The 24788-nt window shown below is 39.4% G+C and overlaps 1 protein-coding gene and 1 non-coding gene across 4 annotated transcripts in view; one reads left to right on the forward strand and one right to left on the reverse strand.

The window, feature by feature from the left end:
- Window positions 1–24788, reverse strand: part of LOC105478599 (lin-9 DREAM MuvB core complex component) — an 88517-nt gene that overhangs the window by 62718 nt on the left and 1011 nt on the right. For 2 of the 3 annotated variants that reach the window (XM_011736076.2, XM_071081476.1), the window contains exons 2-6: window positions 17406–17438; window positions 13619–13713; window positions 11672–11776; window positions 3670–3803; window positions 2343–2468 (exon numbers count right to left, since the gene is read on the reverse strand). In XM_011736076.2, the coding sequence (XP_011734378.2) occupies window positions 2343–2468; window positions 3670–3803; window positions 11672–11776; window positions 13619–13713; window positions 17406–17438 (493 nt within the window). The remainder of the gene's footprint in view (window positions 1–2342; window positions 2469–3669; window positions 3804–11671; window positions 11777–13618; window positions 13714–17405; window positions 17439–24788) is intronic. The other variant, XM_011736084.2, reaches the window with a different exon arrangement.
- On the forward strand, window positions 20443–20542 carry LOC112426182 (small nucleolar RNA U13). The gene has a single exon (XR_003017470.1). It is a non-coding gene; the product is annotated as a small nucleolar RNA U13 (small nucleolar RNA).

The raw sequence follows: 24788 nt of genomic DNA on the forward strand, positions 1-24788 counted from the left end.
TCTCGATCTCCTGACCTCGTGATCCGCCCGTCTCGGCCTCCCAAAGTGCTGGGATTACAGGCTTGAGCCACCGCGCCCGGCCAAGAACAACTTGTTTTTTTCTATAGACTACTAAACAGTAGTCTCGATTTCCATTAAACCAACAATCCATCCTCTTCTTCACCATGTACTTGAGAGGCAACCATTGCAACTATTATACTAAATTCCCATAGACATCTGTGACTGTATCTAGATTTTCTTCTTTTTCATTCTTTTTCTATTTATGCACCACTACTACTCTGCTTTAATTATGATCACTTTATAATCTATTTTAAAATGCTCTTTAAAATGGAGTCTCTCTTACTTTGCTTTTTCAGAATTTTCCTGCTTGATTTCTCCCCTCTTAAATGTGAATTTTAGAATTAACTCATCTAACTTAAAAAAAAAAAAAAAAAAAAAAAAGAGAAAAAAAAGAGGCCAGGCATAGTGGCTCACACCTGTAATCCTAACACTTTGGGAGGCTGAGGTGGGTGGATCACCTGAGTTCAGGAGTTCAAAACCAGCCTGGCCAACATGGCAAAACCTTGTCTCTACTAAAAACACAAAAATTAGCTGGGTGTGGTGGTGAGCACCTATAATCCCAGCTACTCAGGAGGCTGAGGCAGGAGAATCACTTGAACCCAGAAGGCAGAGGTTGCAGTGAGCCGAGATCATGCCACTGCACTCCAGCCTGGGTGACAGAGCGAGACTCCGTCTCAACAAAAACAAAAAAGGCCTGTTAATATTTTTATTGGGACTGATTTTAACTTATAGACTAATTTAGGATGCTGAGTCTTCTTTTCCAAGATCCTGTATGTCCTAACATTTGTTCATATGTATCTTGCACATTTCCTCTTAAGTTCCTTCCTGGTGGTTTATCTCTCTTTGTTTCTTCCTTTTTGCCTTCCAACTGGATGGAGTTTCACCAATTGATTTTTCAAATTAAGATATTTTAAGGTTTACTGTATCAATAATTTGTATTATACCTAGCTTTCCTCAAAGAAAGAAAAACTACATATTTTATTGAGAAAAGACTTCAACTATTAATTAACCTTGATGAATTAAAGGACTATAAGATTAAATAATGTTATGGTAAGAGAATAGAAGATAAATTAACAAGAGAAATATTATGACACCCAAACTACAGAATTATGACAAAACAGTAAATAGTGACCAATATCTCACTCTGATGGACAATAATTAGAAATAGTGTAACTCAATTTGCTCAAACACACAAAATGACAGCAAAAAGCCACCAAATGGCCTACTGTAATTACCAAAGGCCATAAATTATGAGTATGAAACACACTAAATAACATACCAAACTTTAATTTTGTTATTATAAGAAATATTAAAAACATCACCATCAAGGTCTTTTAATACAAATTGGCAGTTTAATTAAAAGTTCTCTTTGTATTTCATCACCATCTAAAGAGATCATTAAATCTAAATTCCATTTCTATTTGACCAAATCACTTTATATTTACAGACCTTCCTTGAACTTTCCCACCATTTAAAATGAAAAAGTCTTGCACATTTTACCAGGCAGATAGACATAATGTGAGAACTAATGATCTAATTCTTCTTCTAACATATTTCCAATTTTCACTCAAAAGTAATATAGGGTTTTCCAATGTGTTACCAGGATAACACTGGAAAAGAAAAAATCATTTCGCATGAAGAGGAATTCCCAGGAACTAACATATTAGATAAATTTGTCTTCTACTTTTATATAAAGTAAAATAGGCATTTCTGGGAAGGTTCCTGAGATGATAAAGGATTTCACAAAAGATAACAAAAATGTACACAGAACTTTACAGTATCCTTAAATACTTTTTAGGACACTCAAGTATTTTTTGGAACACAGAGGGACATAGGTAACGTAAAACAAAAAAATTATGTTCAAAACCTGTGATCCTAACAAAAATGAAATTGTGCATTTAATTATAAGATACATAAGCATAAACAGCACCTACATTAAAGTTGGTTAACAGGATATATTTAATACATAATCAATTATTCTGAAAAGTTATGTTTTGGTACTAGTCATTTCAAAGATTAAAAAAAATCAATGTAGTAATGATACTAACAACTATTATTTATTGATTTTATTTTTTAATTCTTTTTAGAGGAAGGTTCTCACTGTGTTGCCCAGGCTGGAGTGTAGTGACTATTCACAGGTGTAATCACAGCATACTACAGCCCTGAACCCCTGGCCTTAAGCAAACACCCCATCTTAGCCTTCCAAGTAACTGGGATTATAAGTACATGCACTGCTCCTAGCTTGAATTCATTTTAAACAAAAACAAAAACATTATTTTTACCTCCGTGGTTTTCCCATAAGCCGCCTAATTTTTCCCCATTCTACTCTTGTTAACTTTCTTGTTTTCAAATTAGGAAAAGATTCCTTTAGACATACACAGAAGTCATTATCACCTTCAAAAAGCGGTCTGTAAAACAGAAATCGTATTTTAATGGTTACATACAATGTGTTACTTTCTTAAAACACATAAAATCACAAAATGCTAAACTTTCATTTCTACCCCATATACATAAAAACTGGCACAAATTCAAAGTGCTAAAACTAAATCCTTGGCATTTGTGAAACATCTAATGTGTAAAAGTTGCTCAAGAAATATTATTTGTGTTGTGATTCTAAAAGACACTGATTTTTGTTCAATTTCTTATACAGATATATCCTTTGGGAGGCTATCCTGGCCCTGGCCTTATATCAGGTGAAGATAAACCAAGGCAGCTACAAAGTATCTTTGTCCCAAAGGAATACCATCACCAAGGAGTCCTCTCTTGAATTAAACCAGTCTTGGGACACTGGAGGACTCTAGAGGGTTAGATTAGCTTGGGGGAATCCCAGAAGAACTCAGATCACACTGAGACACCCTGAAAACTCTCTTAAGCCTATGGACAAAAATAAAACAATTCTATTCATGAGTCTGGGAAACCAGGAACCAGTGTTGGCAATGATACATCAATGCCTTGGGCTCACATATGAACATTCATGAGATTCACAAGCTCCAGAGTAGGCAACTGGTATAGAAAACAGAGAAGGGAAGTAAACATAAATATCCAGCAGAGCAAGCAGCAATGACTGGCATATGAGGAAGGATTATAAATAAGAACTTTTCCTCAGTAAATTCCATTGTTGAATAACTGTATTTCAGTCAAATCTCATACTATGTTATACTTAAGCATATGTGTATACCTAACGTGCTTAAGTACCATATCCAAACTAGAAAGACTACCCTCCTAAAAATCTTAAGCCATTTTTACCATTAGTAATGGTTTCTCTATGATTATACCAACACTTAACATCTCAATTATAAAATGAATCTCATTCATTGCAAATAATGGTGTTTTAAGGTATCTCTACTCCATAGTCTTTAAAAATTATAACACAGAAATTATACTCTAATCAATTCTTCACAAAAATGTATAGTTTTCTTCCCCAACAAGGATAATGGGGAAGAAAACTATAACAAACAGAATAGATCCAACTGGAATGTGGAATAGAAAAATGAATTCAGGGAAAAATAAGATCAAAATAGACCTATAGAAAATGTTGTAGTTTAAAACACTTGAAAAACTTAAATTTACGATTCAAGTAATATTCATAATATAAGCCATGATACATACTTATCTATATTTGAATAGAACCACTCGTATATACACCATTTATGTGCTTTAGGAAGCTTGAGCAGATTACGTAATCGAAAACCAATCTTCTGTGAAGCTTTCTTATCTGGTGTTGACATTGTTGCTGTAAATTTCTATACAATAAAAAAAAAAGAGAGAGAGAGATTAATTTATAGCTCCATTAAGTAAAAATGAACATTTATAACCCTGAAAAAATTTGCAAAAGGTAAATTATGTTTAAGTACTCAAAAAGATTCACCAATATTCAACATGGAATTTTTGTTGCTGTTTTAAACACTCTGATTATTTTTGATTATTGCTGTTTTGGTTTTTTTTTTTGAGACAGAGTCTTGCTCTGTCGCCCAGGCTGTAGTGCAGTGGCATAATCTTGGCTCACTGCACCTCTGCCTCCCGGGTTCATGCAATTCTGCCTCAGTCTCCCGAGTAGCTGGGACTACAGGCGTGCACCACCACACCCAGCTAATTTTTGTATTTTTAGTAGAGACCGGGTTTCACCATGTTGGCCAGGCTGGTCTCGAACTCCTGATCTCAGGTAATCTGCCTGCCTCAGCTTCCCAAAGTGCTGGATTACAGGTGTGAGCCACAGCGCCCGGCTTAGATGGATACTTTTTTAATCTAGTAAAACATTTCTCTCCACTCCAACCCAAAAACCAGTATCATAATATTAAAAGACAATCAGAATGACAAGTATTTCAACTACCACCACTAACCTAGTATGACAAAGATTTCAACTACGACTGCTATTTCATAACACTGTTTTGAAGGAGTTGGCTAATCAGGTAAGAATAATAAAATTTAGAAAGAAGATAAAACTACCATTTTCTTGTAGCTGAAAACACAAGAAAATCCACTGTAACAATTAAAAACAGTAAGAAAATTTAATGAAATGGGTAAATACAAAGTTGATACACAAAAACCACAATTCAAAAAAATCACTATCTTTTCTATATATAAATAATAACTGGACAGGTCATTAGAGTTTATATCCTGTTTATCATAGCGAAAAAAATTGACATAAACAAAAAAATATTAAATATGTAGAAATATACTTAAGAAACATGCAAGACTGATATGGAAAAAAATGTTAAAGTCTGTGGAATACTAAGAACTAAGTGCAACTACAATCAGTTTTTAGGTAGTCTCAATGTTACCTATAGATATGTCATTTCTCATAAATTAATTTATAATATTAGTCCAACCCCAGTCAAAATGCCAACAGGCCATTTTTTTCCCTAGTCAAGTTGATTCTAAAGTCTACATGGAAAAATAAATGCACAAAAATATTTAGGAAAAAATCTTAGGCCAGGTGCGGTGGCTCACACCTGTAATCCCAGTACTTTGGGAGGCCAAGGCAGGTGAATCACAAGGTCAGGAGTTTGAGACAGCCTGGCCAATACAGTGAAACCCTATCTCTACCAAAAATACAAAAATTAGCCAGGCGTGGTGGCTGTGCCTGTAGTCCCAGCTACTCGGGAGGCTGAGGCAGAAGAACAGCTTGAACCTGGGAGGCGGAGGTTGCAATGAGCAGAGATTACACCACTGCACTCCAGCCTGGGCGACAGAGTGAGACTCCGTGTCAAAAAAAAAAAAGGAAAAAAATCTTAAAAAAAAATATGTGATAATATCTTAACAGGCATTAAAACATAGTATAAAGTCATGTTAAACCAATTTTGTGCATGTGTGTGTGTGTTTTGGTTTTGTTTGTTCTTTTGAGACAGGGTCTCTCTCTGTCACTTAGGCTGAAGTGCAGTGGTGCAAACATTGCTCACTACAGCCTTGACCTCCTGGGCTCAAGCCATCCTCCCACCTGAAACTCCCAAGTAGCTGGGACTGCAGGCATGTGTCACCACATTGGGCTAATTCATGTTTTTTTGGTTTTTTTTGTTTTTTTTTTTTTTGAGACGGAGTCTCGCGCTGTCGCCCGGGCTGGAGTGCAGTGGCCGGATCTCAGCTCACTGGAAGCTCCGCCTCCCGGGTTTGAGCCATTCTCCTGCCTCAGCCTCCCGAGTAGCTGGGACTACAGGCGCCCACCACCTCGCCCGGATAGTTTCATGTATTTTTTGTGGAGACGGGCTCTTGCTATGTTGCCAGGTTGGTCCCAAACTTCTGGGCTCAAGCAATCTTCCTGCCTCAGCCTCCCAAAGAGCTAGGATTACAGGTATGAGCTGCCATGTCCAGCCAAAATAATTTGATACTAGCAAATACAGAGATATGCTAGACGTAGAGACAGAAAGCCTAGAAGTAATCCCAAATACTTATGCGAATTTAGCTTTGATGAAGGCAGCATTTTAAATCAATGTTTAAAAGATGGATTACCTAATAAATGTTACTAGGATAACTAAGTAGCCCTCTGGGGGAAAAAAAAAGCTAGGTTGCAGTCTTACTTCATCCCTTATTCCAAAATAAATTCCAGATGTACTGAAGATTTAAACCAAAAAAATGAAATAATACGAGAGAATTCTAAAACTATAAATTTTAGTGTAGAAAAGGTCTTTCTAAGCATGACAAACTCGAAGCCATTAAAAGGTAAGAAAGTTATATTTGACCCTTAAAATATTTTAAAATCCCATATGTCAAAAACGACAGAAAGAGTCAAAAGCAAACTATAAACTCTAAAAAAAATTACAGCCATTATAAACGTCCAAAGGGCCAATATTTTTAATATATACAAAATTCTTATAAACTAGTAACAAAATGACCCACAATTCAATAGAAAAATGGGGAAAAGGCATAAACAGTTTACAGAAAAGGAAAGAAATCATTTTTAAACATATGAAAAGTGTCTCAACTTTGCTCTTAGATAAAATGCCAACTAAAACAAGTGATAGGCTATTTCTATATATCAGATTAGCAAAAATCTAGATGCTTGCTTCTGTACTGAGTTGGAGGCATTTGGAAAATAGGAACTCTAATATATATAAACCAGTATAATTTCTTTTTATTTTTTAATTTTTTTTAACACAGTGTCTTGCTCTGTCACCTAAGCTGGAGCGTACTGACACGATCGCAGCTCACTGCAGCCTTCACCTCCCAGGTTCAAACTATTCTCGTGCCTCAGCCTCCCGAGTAGCTGGGACTACAGGCACGTGCCACCACGCCTGGCTAATTTTTCTATTTTTAGTAGAGATGGGGTTTCGCCATATTGGCCAGGCTGCTCTTGAACTCCTAACCTCAGGTCATCCACCCGCCTCGGGCTCCCAAAGTGCTAGTATTATAGGTGTGAGTCACTGTATACCGTCCCAATTCAATTTATTTGGAGAGTATTTGGTACGCTTTAAAAACTTTAAATGTACATATTCTACGATCCAGCAATTCCACATTTTAGGCATCTGTCCTAGAAAAAAACTTGTAAATTTATGTAAACATGCTCAGGACGTTCACTGCAGCATTATTTGTCAAAGTAAAAATTTACAAACAATTTAAATGCTTCCAAATGGGTGAATTTATAAATAATGATATAAAATTGATACTATTCAACAGTAAAAAGAAATGAAACACTGAATTCTATCTATTTCAATCAATCAACATGGCCAGATCTCAAAAAAAGACGGTAAAAAAACTACAGAATGACACATGGCACAATACCATGAAAATGATATTACAAATGTAATTTTTAGAATACATACATTTAGAAAATGAAAAAATATATATACATCTAACAATATTATATATTTTCTATGAATACATTAAAAGTATATTTAAAAGGTCTCAAAAGGATAATCAAACTAATTATAGTGGCTATCACTGTATGAGGGAAGTACACATTGGGATGGTTAGTTAGGGTCAAAATTTAAAAATTTTTATTATAAACTTTGTATTTTGGAAAAGTTGTAGATTTACAGGCAAGTTGCAAAGATAGTGCATATTCCCATATGCCCTTCACCTAGCTTTCCCTAACATTAATATCTTATAGTAACTTTGGTATATTTGTCAAAACTGGTGTAATACTATTAACTAAACTACAGGCTTTATTTGGATTTTACCAGTTTTTTCACTAACGTCCTGTTTCTGTTCTAGAAACCAATTCAGGATATCACACTGCATTTAGAAAAATAACTTTGTTTTTCTTTTTCTTTGTTTTCCCTCAGTGACCATTCTCAGGAGAAAAAAAAATTTTAATGTAAAAAAAGAAAAAAGAAAAATTTTATAAGTGAGGAGATGTTTAGCATAAATAACCAAATTACTATATTCTTATCACAAAAAGTGTTATTTCTTTCTACTACATTATTGACCCAGATTTTTAAATAGGGTATACAGGGTATTAGTAGCTCATCGAATATAAAACTATATTAAGGACCCGCTTGTTGGGTATGGGAAAATAGATTCACATTGTTAAAGGGAATCTTTTATTGATTGTTTGAGACAGAGTCCTACTCTGTCACCCAGGCTGGAGTACAGTGGCGCAATTTTAGCTCACTGCAGCTTCCACCTCCCAGATTCAAGCGATTCTCCTGTCTCAGCCTCCTGAGTAGCTGGGACTACAGGAGTATGCCACCACACCCAGCTAATTTTTGTATTTTTGGTAGAGACAGGGTTTCGCCATGTTGCCCAGGCCGATCTGGAACTCCTGAGCTTAAGCCATCCACCTGCCTTAGCCTCCCAAAGTGCTACAGGCATGCACCACTGCACCAGACCAGAAACATAAATTATTAAAACAGACAGGATCTCTGTTCTATTGCCCAGGCTGGACTGCAGTGGTCTGAACATAGCTCACTACAGCCTCAATCTCCTGGGCTCAAGTGATCCTCCCACTTTGGCCTCCCAAATAGCTGGTACCACAGGTGTGCTACCACCATGCCTGGCCAATTTTTTTTTTCAATTTTTTTGTAAAGACAGGGTCTCACTTTGTTGCCCAAGCTGGTCTCAAACTCCTGAGCTCAAGCAATCCTCCCACCTTGGCCTCTCAAAATGAGCCACTGTGCCCAGCCAAACTGTATGCTTTAAATATATGATTTGTATATGTAAAGTCTATCTTAACAAAGCTGGGTTTTTTCTTTTTAAAGTAGGACTCTGGAGACAGGATGCCTGACTGTTATCAGTCTTTACTTCCTAGCTTTGAGTTCTTGAGTAAGATACTTATCTGTGTCTGTTTTCTTATCTACAAAATGGGAAATAATATAACAGTAACCTATTTCATAGTTGTTGTTGAAGATTAAATCAAAGTAATACCTATGAAGTGCTTAAAACAGGACTCAACACGTAAGTAATTAGTAAAAGTTTTCATAATTTTTCAGCTCTGGGTGGTGTTCTTTAAATAAACATATAGACAAAATGCAAGAGATTTAGAAGATATGACTAAGGAGGGTAAGGGAACAAGCCATGTCAGGTAAAGGAAGATGGAAAGAACTAAAGATGCTACAACTAGTAAAGAGAAAACTCAGAGGATATAAAAACTTTTCACATATTTGAAGAAGTCTCATATCACGTTTATCCTACATTATATTTGTTCTGTATTGCTCAGAATTCTCTCCATTGCTAAAAAGGGCTCTGTAAAATAGTCCCAGAAGGAGTGATGTGCTCAGGAAGGAAGGCAGTGGATAGAGTTGCAACAGGACAGTGTCACAGTCTTAAAGATCAGTTTTCTATATGCTTGTGAATCATCTAGATTATCTTAGTAACATAGCTATTCCAAAGTCTAGCTAACAAAATTGTTACTTAACTATTTCTTGTTCATTCAACCTTGTATACAACAGCTAACTTAGCCAAGAAATGCACATTGCATTTCAGTTTCAACAAGATCAAATTCCTATTATTTTAAATTTATTTTAGTTAATCTATTTTTTGAGACAGACTCTTGTTCTGTCACCCATGCTGGAGTGTACAGCTGTGATCTCGGCTCACTGCAACCTCTGCCTTCCAGGTTCAAGTGAGGAGCTGGGCTTATAGGTGTGTGCCACCATGCCCAACTAATTTTTGTATTTACTGTAGAGATGGCATTTTGCCATGTTGGCCAGACTGGTCTCAAACTCTTGACATCAAGTGATCTGCCTGCCTTGGCCTCCCAAAGTGCTGGGATTACAAGATCAAATTATTAGATGCTTATGTGCACTTGGCCTTGACAGCATTTTTTTTGAAGTTCAAGATACATTTTTGTTCATTCTACAGAACATGAACATATTTTCCTGTTTAAAATTATCACAAGGCATTTAAGAGTTTTTATTGGTAGGGTAGATTGCTGGTCATGCTTTTAATTTACTTAATGCTAAATCCTTGGGTCGAGTGCAGTGGCTCACACCTGTAATCCCAGCACTTTGGGAGGCTGAGATGAGTGGATTGCTTGAGGTCAGGAGTTCGAGACCAGCCTGGCCAGCGTGGCAAAAGCCTGTCTCTACTGAAAATACAAAAATTAGCCAGGTGTGGTGGTTTGTGCCTATAGTCCCAGCTACTCGGGAGGCTAAGGGACAAGAATCACTTCAGTATGGGAGGCAGAGATTGCAGTGAGCCAAGATCATGCCAATGCAGTCCCCTCCCCCACCCCCAAAAAAAAACCTGGCTGGGAGCAGTGGCTCATGCCTGTAATCTCAGCACTTCGGGAGGCCGAGGCAGGCGGATCACCTGAGGTTGGGAGTTCAAGATCAGCCTGACCAACATGGAGAAATCTGTCTCTACTAAAAATACCAAATTAGCCGGGCATGGTGGCGCATGCCTGTAATCCCAGCTACTCAGGAGGCTAAGGCAGGAGAATTGCTTGAACCCAGAAGGCAGAGGTTGCAGTGAGACAAGATCGCACCACTGCACTCCACCTGGGCAAGAAGAGCAAAACTCAGTTTCAAAAAAAAACCTAATGCTAAATTCTTGGTTGAGACTATCACCTCTACCATCTATTACACTAGAAAATCTTGTTTTATAAGACTTTGGAAAATAATGAAAGAGAAACAGGGAATGATTATATCAGAAGTTATAAAATGGATAAGACAAAAATTACATTACCCTTAAAGTTAATATTTCCTTATCTAATTTTAATTCCTTTGATTTTTACATGTCTAATTTTTTTTTTTTTGGAGACAGAGTCTTGCTTTGTTAACCAGGTTGGAGTGCAGTGGCATGATCTCAGCTCACTGCAACCTCCGCCTCCTGGGTTCAAACAGTTCTCATGCCTCAGCCTCCCAAGTAGCTGAGATTACAGGTGTGTGCCATCATGCCAGCTAGTTCTTTTGTATGCTTAGTAGAGACAGGGTTTTCTCATTGTGGCCAGGCTGGTCTCGAACTCCTGGCCTCAAGTGATGTGCTCACCTTGGCTTCCCAAAGTGCTGTGACTATAGTCATGAGCCACCGTGCCCAGTCCACTATGAGTTTTTAAATGCCAAAAATAAATAAGGAGATATGATTTCATGCTAAATATTTTCCTCTCGGCAGGGTGCAGTGGCTCACGACTGTAATCCCAGCACTTTGGGAGGCTGAGGCGGGCAGATCACTTGAGGTCAGGAGTTCAAGACCAGCCTGGCCAACATGGTGAAACCCCGTCTTTACTAAAACATAAAAATTAGCTGGGCATGGTGGTGTGAGCCTGTAATCCCAGCTACTCGGGAGGCTGAGGCAGGAAAATCGCTTGAACCCAGGAGGCAGAGGTAGCAGTAAGCTGAGATCGCGCCACTGTACTCCAGCCTGGGCGACAGAGTGAGACTCCATCTCTTGGATAAAGGAAGTCTTCAACGTACTTGTCTTGGTGATCAAGTAAAACATTTTTTCCCCCTTATTTCAGTGCAAATCTAAAAATTGATTCCATGCTGCCAAATTCTTCCACTATCTCCATGCTTAAAAGAAAATTGTGCATTTGTAGGACTAATGACCAGCTTTCTATCCTGTTTCAAAGTTGATCAAAAAAATAACGTTTTCTAGGTAACTAAAACAGGACCAGAGTAGCAGTACGAATTTAAAGAAAAGAACTTGTTACTAAAAATGTAACAGAAATATAAACTTTATTAGGTTGAGCATTTGCTTACTTCCTTTCCAATGAAACGAAATTTTAGCACACACATACCTGTGGAACCATTGCAACCCTCTGGTTTCTTTTAGGTGACCTTGTATTTATTTGCCTATCATCTTCATCAGAAAAAAGTCGACTTCGTTTTGAATTTCTGAAAGGCTATGATAGAAATGTTTCATTTAATGAAAAAGCTGAACCCTCCCATTTTTGTTCCAAAATACAATTCTATACTTGGAAAACTGAGCTAACTCTGGATTATCAGCAGTATGGAAGAATAAAGTATGGGCAACACAAAGCACACAAAGCCAAATATAAATAACCTCAGATTTAGAAAGCAGTAAGATGTATTTATGCAAGTTGCTTATGAATGAAATACCTAGCTGATGAATAAAGTAAAACTTGAACCCCAAGTCTCCTTAGTACACTGGCAGCCTTGGACAGTGGTGATAGGAAAATAAGTTCCAGAAATTCCAGTTCAAATTATGTTGGTGCTTGGGTTAATACCAATCAGGCGTGTGACATATGTCTGCTGCATAGGGCTGGGCTGGGCCAAAGATTCTAAACCACTCTAGAAGAGTAAGCCTAAATGTGTATACTATTATACTAGATCTGCTGTCAAAAATCGTTAACCAAATTTTCATTTGTAAATAAGAATACAAGATACACATGATAGATATCTGATAATTACCCATAGAACTAAAAAAATTGTTTAAGTACCAAAAGTACATCATACACTTAAGGGTCTGTAATAGGAAAAATTTTACAGTTCACCCTAGGTTCAGAGGTTTCATTAATAGAGAGAAAAAGAAATAATATTGCAATAAGACCTACACCCTTTTCAAAGCCTTCTCCCACTCCTCATGGCTATTTGGAAGAGAAACATATGCAGAGGGCTAACAACATATGGGCAACATCCACTCAGGTCTACAAACCCTTGAAATTAAACCCACTCTGGCTGGGCACAGTGGTTCATGCCTATAATCCCAGCACTTCGGAAGGCCGAGGCAGTAGGATCACTTGAGCCCAGGAGCTGGAAACCAGCCTGGGCAACACAAGGAGACCCCATCTCTACAAAAAAAATTTTTTTTTTAATTAGCTGGGCATGGTGGCACACACCTGTAGTCCCAGCTACTTGGGAGGCTGAGCGGGGAGCATCGCTTGGGCCTGGGAGTTCCTGACCAGCCTGGGCAACAGAGCGAGACCTCGTCTCAAAAAAAGAAAAACAAAAAGAAATTAAACCCACTCAGAGTCTTGATACTCTATAGTCCTGACAGGAAGTCCATTCTACACTGGCCCCCTTCCCTGACCACAAGCAGAGGAGGAAGGGAATGAAGATGATGGAATTGACATGTGAGGAAAGCCCCTCACATTCATTGTGGCCAGCTGCCCAGGCTACTGCGACTGCTGCTGTCTATCCCAACTCCAGGATTGTTTCAAGACAGACCCTTAAAACCTCCTGGCTACCTGGCAGGGCAGGAGAGAAACAGAGTTCCTAAAATCGTTAGTCATGTCAATTATATGCTCATCTCTACTTCCCATCTCTAAATGCACTTACCTTTGAGTTACACAATGATTTTTTTTCTTTTTGGCTATACAAGATTTTAATACCTTACCACTTATATATATATATATATATATATATATATATATATATATTTATACACATATATATATACACACACACACACACATATTTTTGCAGGTACTGAATGAAGCCATGTAAAATTTTTTGCATATCTGATAAAATTTTAAGTTGTAGTTTTTTGTTTTTCCTATTTAAAGAAACTATTACACAATTACTGAACAAATGCTTAATGATGACCAGATCATCATTGGGTACAAATTAATTTATCTAAATAAGATCAAACAGTGCTTAATGACACATGAGGTTGGGAAAAAAACTTGTACATTTTTTACTGTGCTGCGAGAATTTACACATGACAATAATACAGACAACTCAGCTATAATTATTCTAAAATGTAAGAAAAACTCACTCCTTACCATTTCCACAGCAGGGCTTGTATTCCTGCCTTTCCAAACAGGTGTTTTCTGTAAAGAACTGTACTTTTCATTCCATGTGTTAGATAAGCTTCCCTCTGTAATAAATAATTAATACTAATAAAATTTTGGCTTAGTTCAAAGGATTTCATACCATGAATACTGGCTTTTTCATAACAGCCATATATCTAAAATATTTACCAATATGGAAAAAATATACTTACTATAATAATTTATTATAAATGAAAAAGCTCTTCTGTATTTTTCTGTCAAACTCTCTAAATAATTTGATAAAGCAATGCATCTTGAAAGTATTAAATGTCCATACTGAAACATGTGCTTCTTTTTCTTTCTTTTTAGATTTTTAATAATTTCTCCATTCCAACTTGCCAAGAACTATATCATAAATTTTGGTACAATTCTGAAAGCCGGGGAATCAAAAATGGAAAAAGCCCTTTCTAACCTTGAATTTAGAGCACATTTCTTTTTTTATTTTTTCTTTGTGTATGAGACAGTACTTGCTCCATCGCCCAGGCTGGGGTGCAGTGGCACAATCTTGGCTGACTGCAACCTCTGCCTCCTGGGTTCAAGTGGTTCTCTTGCCTCAGCCTCCCCAGTAGTGGGATTACAGGTGTGTGCCAAAACACCTAGCTAATTTTTGTATTTTTAGTAGAGACAGGGTTTCTCCATGTTGGCCAGGCTGGTCTCAAACTCCTGACTTTAGGTGATCCACCTGCTTCGGCCTCTCGAAGTGTTGAGATTACAGGCATGAGCTACCACGCCAGACTGTATTTAGAGCATATTTCTAAATGTTTTCTGATTTAATATGTGAATCACTTGATATATAAAAAGGAAATTAGGCCAGGTGCAATGGCTCATGCCTATAATTCCAGGACTTTGGGAGGCCGAGGCGGGTGGATCATTTGAGGCCATGAGTTTGAGATCAACCTGGCCAACATGGTGAAACCCCACCTCTACAAAAAATACAAAAATTAGCCGGGCATGGTGGCGCACCCCTGTAGTCCCAGCTATTCAGGAGGCTAAAGCAGAGAATCGCTGGAACCTGGGAGGCGAAGGTCGAAGCGAGCCAGGGTCGAAGCAAGCTGAGACAGTACCACTGCACTTCAGTATGCGCAACACGGCGAGTCTCTGTCCCCTCACAAAAAATGAAAAAGTAAATCAGCGTGGTTATTTCGTTTTCCTTAATTCAGAGAAATGTCTTCAGAGTTGTACATAACCACAAAAAAAGTTGTATCAAATAGACATTATGATTACACACATTATAATGATTAGACATATTGTGAAAATAAAGAGGGGTGAGTTTAATTTTTGTAAAAAAGATGTTTATATAGAGGCATAGAAAACTAGGATGAATATACAAGATGGTTATTTTTATTTTCTTCTAGTGGCTCATCAGCATTTTCTCATTTTTTCCGTAAGAAATACATAATACTTATATAAATGTTTTTATAAAGATGAATGAGTGCCAGGTATGGTGGCTTACACCTGTAATCCCAGCACGTTGGGAGGCCAAAGTGGGAGGATCACCTGAGGTCAGGAGTTCAAGACCAGGCTGGCCAACATGACGAAACCCCACCTTTACTAAAAATACAAAAATTAGCCAGGTGTGGTGATGCCTGCAGTCCCAGCTACTCAGGAGGCTGAGGCACAAGACTCACTTGACCCGAGCTGAGATATTGTGCCACTGCACTCCAGCCTGGGCAACAAAGCAAGACTCAGTCTCAAAAAAAAAAAAAAAAAAAAAAAAAAAAAAAGGGAGAGAGAAATGAGTTTAATATTGGGAGAAAAAGAATAATGGAATAATTTTTAAGAATCGCAAAAGAGGCCGGGCGTGGTGGCTCACGCCTGTAATCCCAGCACTTTGGGAGGCCGAGGTGGGCGGATCACAAGGTCAGGAGATCGAGACCATCCTGGCTAACACGGTGAAACCCCGTCTCTACTAAAAATAGAAAAAATTAGCCGGGCGCAGGGGCGGGCGCCTGTAGTCCCAGCTACTCGGGAGGCTGAGGCAGGAGAATGGCGTGAACCCGGGAGGCGGAGCTTGCAGTGAGCCGAGATTGCGCCACTGCACTCCAGCCTGGGCGACAGAGCGAGACTCCCTCTCAAAAAAAAAAAAAAAAAAAAAAAAAAAAAAAAAAAAAAAAAAAAAAAAAAAAGAATCGCAAAAGAACAGAAGTGGGATGGAGTTGATCCTGCTAGGCAAAGAAATTGGGGTGTTCTGGAAGACAAGTGGTCTCCTCAAGCTAGAAGGATTTAATTTGGTAAATCACCAATCCAAAGAACAATATAGTAGCTTTAAAAACTAAAAGTACTAATGAACCTTTGAGAATATTTAACTTGGTTCCAAATTTATTGACCTACTAGAATCTTAATCAAGAGGTAAAATTTTAAAGGAACTGTGTTAAAAGGGTTAGTCTAATGTACCTGCCAAAAGAAATAGTGAGACCAAGGAACATGTCAAACTTTTTCTTAGAATGAGAAAAATACTATCATTCTTTTATTTCAGGGCATTATTACTTAGAAAGCAAGATTTTTTTTTTTTAATTTGAGACAGAGTCTCACTCTGTCACCCAGACTGGAGTGCGATGGCGCAATCTCGGCTTACGACAACCTCCGCCTCCCAGGTTCAAGCAATTCTCCTGCCTCAGCTTCTCAAGTAGCTGGGATTACAGGTGTCTGCCACCACTCCCGGCTAATTTTGTATTTTTAGTAGAGACGGCGTTTCACTATGTTAGCCAGGCTGGTTTCGAACTCCTGAATTCAAGTGGTCCACCTGCCTCATGAGGCCTCCCAAAGTGCCGGGATTACAGGCATGAGCCACCGTGCCCGGTGAAAGCAAGACTCTTAAAAATAAGCTATTACAGGCCAGATGTGGTGGCTCATGCCTATAATCCCAGCACTTTGCAAAACTGAGGCAGCAGGATCCCTTGAGTCCAGGAGTTCGAGACCAGCCTGGGCAACAAAGTGAGGCCTCCTCTCTACAAAAAATAAAGAAATTAGCTGGGCATGGTGGCATTTGCCTGTGGTCCCAGCTACACAGGAGGCTGAAGCAAGAGAATCACTTGAGCCCAGGAGGTCAAGGCTGCAGTGAACTGTAGTCACGTCACCGCACTCTAGCCTGTGTGACAGAGTGAGACCCTGTCTCAAAAAATAAATAAACAAAAAATCTGCTGGGCACAGTGGCTCACGTCTGTAATCCCAGCACTTTGGGAGGCCAAGGTGGGCAGATCACTTGAGGCCAGGAGTTTGAGGCCAGTCTGGCCAACATGGTGAAATCCCATCTCTACTAAAAACATAAAAATTAGCCAGGCATGGTGGCACATGCCTGTAATCCCAACTACTCAGGGGGCTGAGGCACGAGAATCACTTGAACCTGGGAGGCAGAGGTTGCAGTGAGCCAAGATTGCACCATTGTACTCCAGCCTGGGCAACAGAGAGACTGTCTCAAAAACAAACAAACAAACAAACAATTATGCTAACATATAGCTCAGCACAGTTGTTTAACAAATGTTTTTAATCTAAATATTTATGGAATGTTTAATTAGAAAAGTTTTTAATCAATAATTTTAGAAATTTTTAAAAACAATTTCTAACAACTGAGGATCAATTCTCCTATAAAAGCATATTTATTTAAGGTTATCAGTGAAAACCAATACTGAAAAGCTACAATGAATCATAACTTAGAAGGAAAAGGGAAACACTATATCCAGATGAATTTAATGAATTAGACTTTTAGCTATGGTATACCTAAAAATGCGATACTTCTTACCTTTTAAACTGACAAGGGCTTTTGCTGAAGAACCTGAAATTAAAAATAAAACAAATCAGTAATTATTTCATAACCAAAGTAAGAGAAAAAGACTTTGGTTTGGGGGTAAAAGTGATCCATTTAGTTTTAGTAATACTGAGTTTGAAGAGATGGTGGAATGTGCAATTAGAAATATCTAGCATACCATTCAAACTATAAACCAGAACTCAGATAAAGAAAGAACTGGAGAGAGACATATGAGAGTCTTGCTGAAGTTGTGAGAACTGGAGACCATTCCAGGAGAAGAAAATGAAGAAAGAGAAGAAAGAGCAAGAGTGGGGACAGAGGTAATTTTGGATCCTCATCCAGGTGTGCTGTGGTGCTGGAAGAAAAGAGAAAGGCAACTGACTGAGGCAAAGACTGACGTGGTAATGGAGTGGGAAAAACAGACAATGGAAATGATTCAGGGACTGTCATAGCAAGCGAAAGTCTAGAATGCAGGGATATGCAATACTTCAAGATTTAAGCTGGAAAAGGGAATACAGAATGGCCAAGAGGGGCTAAAGCTGGAGGGGTCCACTGGATAAAACAAACTCTACTGTACATTAGAGGCCAGGTGTGATGGCTAACAACTGTCATCCCAGTGCTTTGGAAGACCAAGGTGGGAAGGATCGCCTGAGGCCAGGAGTCTGAGACCAGCCTGGGCAACATAGGGAGATCCTGTCTCTAAAAAAAAAATTTTAATTCACTGGGTATGGTGGCACGTGCCTCCAGTCTCAGCTACTCAGGAGGCTGATGTGAGAAGCTTGCTGGAGCCTGGGAGATTGAGGCTGCAGTGAGCTGTGACCGCACCACTGCACTTCAGCCTGACAGACAGAGTAAGCCTCCGCCTTAAAAAAATAAAAAAGAAATTAGAATATCAAGGAAGCTCCTCATACACGCAGAATCTAGACTCAATCTATATTATTAATAAACAACAGGGGATTCTGTTGCAGGTAACCCCCTTTGAGAAACATCAGGCCACAGGTTCTGGTGTGAATGAATGATAGGATCTATGGGTAGGGAAAGTAGAAAAGTCAATAGAGAAAGAAGCTTTTTGAGAGTGAGAAAGCACTAAATTTAAAAATCTCAGAACTGGATGTATACATTGCAAAGTCCAAGTCATCTGAAAAATAATAATTAAGGATGATCTCAGGGGATTAAATAAAAAAGAACATGAACTAGGAACAAAAATCAGAGAGGACAGATTAATCCTCTTTGCTGTTTAACAAAAGCAGCCGTGATTTACACCTCCTATAAATGGGTAACAGACTTAAAATGAGAAGCAACAGATAAAGTATGGCAGTTATGAAACACTTCATCTCAGATCCTTAAACACTCTGCATCTCTGATCACTAAACTTCAACTGATTTGTTCCTCCACAGGTCAGTATAAGAGACTTGTAAAACAGACACCTATTAGCATTAAAGACACTTATTTTCACTCTACTCTCTTGCCTAGATGTGAAGAATAGTTAACAGGACACCATAACAGCTTCCGTACGGCAAATGAAGCTTAACGACACAAGGCAGTAAAGTCATGGGGGTGAATGACACAAAATCTTGCTAAAAAGTCTCAAACAACGCAACACAACTGTAAAGCAGCAACAGTAGATAATACACACATCTGTTTACCAACAGATATGTAGTGCATTTGAGAAAAAGTAGTAACCATTCACTCACTGAATATGTAGAGTGCTGATGGCATGCCAGTCCCTACCTGCTCTAGGCAATGGGAATACAACAGCAAGCAAAACAGTCAAAGTCCCCGCTCTCATGGAATGTACATTCTAGTGATGGGAGACAAACAAAAACAGCTATCGAGTCATGATAAGCACTCTGGAAAAAATAAAGCAGAAGAATATGCAGGTTGGGATGGGGGGGAAGGAAAACTATTTGTATATAAGGTGTTCATGATTAGCTTCTATGAAAGGTGATGTTTAAGCAGAGAGCTGAAGAGGTATAGGCCATAAGAATATCCATTCCTGCTCCATGAAGGCAGGAACCGTATCCTGGGGATTCTGACCAATCACCTTTAACCTTTTTTCCTTTTCCTTTTTTTTTTTTTGAGATGGAGTCTCACTCTGTCACCCAGGTTGGAGTGCGGTGGCGTAATCTCAGCTCACTGCAACCTCCACCTCCCAGGTTCAAGCAATTCTCCCTGCCTCAGTCTTCCAGGTAGCTAGGATTACAGGTGCATGCCACCATATGCAGCTAATTTTTGTATATTTAGTAGAGAAAGGGTTTCGCCATGTTGGCCAGGCTGGTCTCGAACTCCTGACCTCAGGTGATCCACCCAGCTTGGCCTCCCAAAGTGCTGGGATTACAGGCGTGAGCCACCGCCACCGGCCCTTTTTTCCTTTTTCTAGATGCAGGATAGCATAGTGGTTAAGAAAACAGGTTCTGGCCGGGCGCGGTGGCTCAAGCCTGTAATTCCAGCACTTTGGGAGGCCGAGACGGGTGGATCACAAGGTCAGGAGATTGAGACCATCCTGGCTAACACGGTGAAACCCTGTCTCTACTAAAAATACAAAAAAAAAAAAAAATAGCCGGGCGACGTGGCAGGCGCCTGTAGTCCCAGCTACTTGGGAGGCTGAGGAAGGAGAATGGCGTAAACTCAGGAGGCAGAGCTTGCAGTGAGCTGAGATCCCGCCACTGCACTCCAGCCTGGGCGGCAGAGCGAGACTCCGTCTCAAAAAAAAAAAACAAACAAAAAAAACAGGTTCTAGGTTGAGACTAGCTATGTTTGAATCTTGGTCCTGACACTTTCTTGCATGTTACCTTAAGCCAGTTACTTTGCCTCTCTGTGCTATTGTTTCTTCATGTGTAAAATGAAGATTAAATGAGTTAATACACGTAAAAGTGCATAGAACAACTAATATATTACAGTTAATTTTGATATAATGCCGTATTATTTTAAGCAATCAAAAAATAGGTTAAGAACATGGATTTTTCAGTCAGGTGAATCTGATTAAATTAGAATCTTGCTCTAACAAGGTGTTCATTAATCCAAAGATTCTACCCTTCGTAGTTCATAAGCATGATGATTGGGTTTTCATACTCATGTGTGAGATGTGTCTCTCAAACTTTGTGAAAAGTCAGCACATGACCCATCTGATGTGGAAAAAACATTTTATTGAATGCCTACCATAAGCACTGTTAGGGGCTAGGGTTACCCCAAAGAACAAGACAAACAAAGCCTCTGCTCTCAGGAAGCTTAAACTCTAGTAGAAAGACATATATATAATAAACAAGTACATAAAAATTATAGTTCATGAAAAAGGAAATAAACAGGGTGTTATTGGTGGGGAGGGGGGAATTACTCTAAGTACGAACTACTTTACTTTTGAGTACAAATGGTTTCTCTGAGGAGGTAACATCTAAAAAACTAGCTGTGACAGAGGAGGAAATCAAAGCTATGAGTCTGGGCAGAACAAACAGGTTAAGTATTAAGAAGGGAGGAGGGGTGACTGTGCTTGCATAGGGAAGAATAGTATGAAAGGTCAGAGGTAAGCCAGGTGTTATGCATGGAACTGGGAATGCAATTAGGGAGACAGAAACAATACCTGCTCTGATGGGGCTACTAACCAATCACATAAACAAATACAAAACTGCAACTGTTAATAGCTGTCACTAGGAAGTTGCATAGCAATGCAAAAAGATTTAAAGAAAATGGGCCCTGGCCTGGCACAGTGGCTCACACCTGTAATCCCAACACTTTGCGGGGGCCAAATGACTTGAGGTCAAGAGTTCGAGACCAGTCAGGTTCCACTAAAAATACAAAAATTAGCCAGGCTTGGTGGTACACACCTGTAATCACAGCTACTCAGGAGGCTGAGGCAGGAGAATCGCTTGAACTCTGGAGGTGGAGGTTGCAGTGAGCCAAGATTGCACCGCTGCACTCCAGCCTGGGTGACAGAGCAAGATTCCATCTTTAAAAAAAAAATAAAGAAGATAGGCCCTGCGTGGTGGCTGAAGCCTGTAATCCCAGCACTTTGGAAGGCTAAGGCAGGAGGATAGTTTGAGGCCAGGAGTTTGAGACCAGTCTGAGCAACATAGGGAGACCACCTCTCCATAAAAAATAGAAAAACAAAAACAAAAACCTTGTTGGGCATGGTGGTACATGCCTGTGGTCCCAGCTACTGGGGAGACTGATGCCGGAGGATCTCCTGAGCCCAGAAGATCAAGGCTGCAGTGAGCCATGATCATGCCTCTGCACTCAAGTCTACACAACAGACAGAGACCCTGTCTCTTTAAAAAACAAAAAACAGATTTAAAGAAGACATAATTTAGTCAGGGAGGATGGGAAATGGCTCTCTGAAGAAGCATAAAAGGGGATCTAAAAGATAATTACAAGTTAACTGAAAGTAAGGGGGGTGTGAGGGGTTAGCATTCCAGGTTGAGAGAACAGCATGTGCAAAGACCCTGGAGAAAAGGGGAGACTGGTGAGTATAGGGAATGAAAAAGGTCCAATTTAACCCAAAGGGATAGAATGAGGGGACAAGTGGTACGACATAAAGCTGAGAGGTAGGGAGCAGCCAGACCACAAAGGGTCTTACAGCTACTAAGGGTTTCTAACAGGAGGATGTCATATATTCATTTTGAAAGGATCCCACTCGCTTTGTGTTTGTGGGAAGGGGGCTGAATTAATAAGAGGCTGAGGTAATTGGTAAAGAGAAGAAATAGTGACAGTTTGGGCTATGGTGATGGTAGGAAATGGGTAGAATTGATAGATATTTAGAAGGTAAAATGTACAGACTTAGTAAAGGCTTAAATAGGGGAAGTGAAAGAGAGGAAAGTGGCCGGGGGCGTGGTGGCTCACACCTGTAATCCCAGCACTTCGGGAGGCTGAGGCGGGCGGATCACCTGAAGTCAGGCGTTCGAGACCAGCCTAGCCATGGTGAAACCCCACCTCTACTAACAATACAAAAATTAGCCAGGTGTGGTGGTGGGCGCCTGTAAACTCAGCTACCCAGGAGGCTGAGGCAGGAGAATCGATAGGAGGCAAAGGCTGCAGTGAGTTGAGATCACACCACTGCACTCCAGCCTAGGTGACAGAGCAAGACCCTGTCTCAGGAAAAAAAGAAAAAAGAAAACAAAAGTGAGAGAGGGAAGTGTCAAAGAAAATCTCTAGGTTTCTGCCCTGCCAGCTGAATGCACAGTGGAATCATTCGAATCACTAGAAGTATCTGTCATGGGGTAAGACTGAGGTGGATTTTAAACTCGTGCAGTTCTAGGGGCCTTTGAAGCATCTAAGAAGAAATGTGAAATAGGCAAGAGATATCAAGAAAGGGAGCTCAGGAAAGATCTGGGCTGAAGATAGCCTTAGTTTCCTCATATAAAATGTGAGCACTTACGTCAATTGAAATGAAGATTAAATGAGCAAATACATATAATATCCTTTGCATGGCATCTGGTTCATAGTAAATACTCAATAAATGGTAGCTTTGATTATTGATAATGTTATATTGACTACTGAATAATATATTGGCTAGACTCCTTGACTAAATGTGGCCAAAAAACATACTGTTATTTCCAGTATCAAATTGAAATTGCTTTTCCTTTTCAAGACCCTCCTCCAGTTTCATTAATAATACCTGTTACTTTGCATTAATTCCATATAAATTAAGTATTTATGTATACTTGATTTGTGGCACTGTATAACAAAGAAAGAAAATCCCTGGTTTCAACAAAGCTGAAGTCTGGTTAAACAAGACATACACACGAATACACATCAATGTACCAGAGATGTCACAAAGTAATATAAATGATTAGGTTATATTAATTTGAAAGTGGAGCTGGAATTTGAACCCTAATATAAATCCCAAGTCCCTACAAAGAACCACAGTAAATTCTCAATAAATGTTGGATGATATGAAGCAAATATTCCCAATGGCAGTTGTAAGAAAGCCACGTAAAACACCTCTCATTACAACAGAATGACTGCAGTAACCAAAATAGGAGCTCTAGTGATTGTGACATCCAAGAGGTGATAAGACATCTTTATGATAAAGATACCAAGGATGACGAAAAACATTTTCGGATGACAAGTACACTGTGCTTAGTAGGTCCACACTCATTTGGGAGCATTCAAAGTCACAATCAAGGCCACCCACGGTGGCTCATACCTGTAACCCCAGCACTTTAGGAGGCTGAGGCGGGCGGATCACCTGAGGTCAGGAGTTCGAGACCAGCCTGACCAACATGTAGAAACCCCGTCTCTACTAAAAATACAAAAAAATCAGGCGGGCGTGGTGGCTCATGCCTGTAACCCCAGCTACTCGGGAGGCTGAGGTAGGAGAATCGCTTGAACCCGGGAGGTAGAGGTTGCAGTGAGCCGAGATAGCGCCATTGCACCCCAGCCTGGGCAATAAGAGTGAAACTCCATCTCAAAATAAATAAATAAATAAATAAAATAAATCACAATCAATTGTATTCTACAAATAAACAATACAACTCATGACTGGTCAATAGCTGTTCCCTATCCAATACAGTGGCTACTAGCTACATGTGACTATACAAGTAAAATTCAAAATTCAGTTCCTCCATCACTCTAGCCACATTTGAAATGTCCCCTATGGCTAGTAGCTTGGCTACCCTATTGGCCATCACAAAAGAGAACAGTTCCATCACGGACAAAGTTCCTTTGGTACTTAGTGCTGCTCTCTATCAAATTTAAAACACAACACTTTTAATACGACTTTTCACCAACTTGGCAACTTGAACTTTTAACTTTATAACTTATTAAGAATACATGACCTCACAAAGAAAATGGAATCGGTATGTTGAGTTCTCTTTTTCAAAGTCCATTTGCCTTGTGCATAGATAGATTCAATAGTGATTGAGCCTTTCACAAATATGTATAAACTGAATAGTGAATGTGGATTCAGGACTTTTTTGTAATTAACTAACATATTTGCCTTTTCATATAATTTATGCAATACTGTAAATTACAAAAGTTCCATTGCCCTTAAACTACGGAATTGGTGCTTTTACTTACTCAACACAAGTGAGTATACACGTCTTAGATGTCAGGGTGAGTAAACACGGATAGGTGAGGCAATGCCCTAGGGTGGGTGTCAGGCAGGGTACTGCACATGTACGCTGTGTTGGTCACATCCATACATAAAGGTACCTTCATGGCTCTTAAGACACATATAGAATAAACTCTGCGGGACGGGGGCTACCTGAACACTGAGTATCCGGGCTGGATGATATCAGGAAAGGTCCACAGCCACCTGTGGTCCCAGGGGAAGGGGCCAACCCTCTGACACGGAAACACTTCCAGGGGTGGACACACCGGTGGGGGGGCGGGGAGGACAGTGAAGATCACAAGTGCCCGTAGAGGCAGGAGCTGTGACAGGAC

The sequence above is a fragment of the Macaca nemestrina genome, chromosome 1 (assembly GCF_043159975.1).
Source record: "Macaca nemestrina isolate mMacNem1 chromosome 1, mMacNem.hap1, whole genome shotgun sequence".
NCBI lineage: Eukaryota > Metazoa > Chordata > Mammalia > Primates > Cercopithecidae > Macaca > Macaca nemestrina.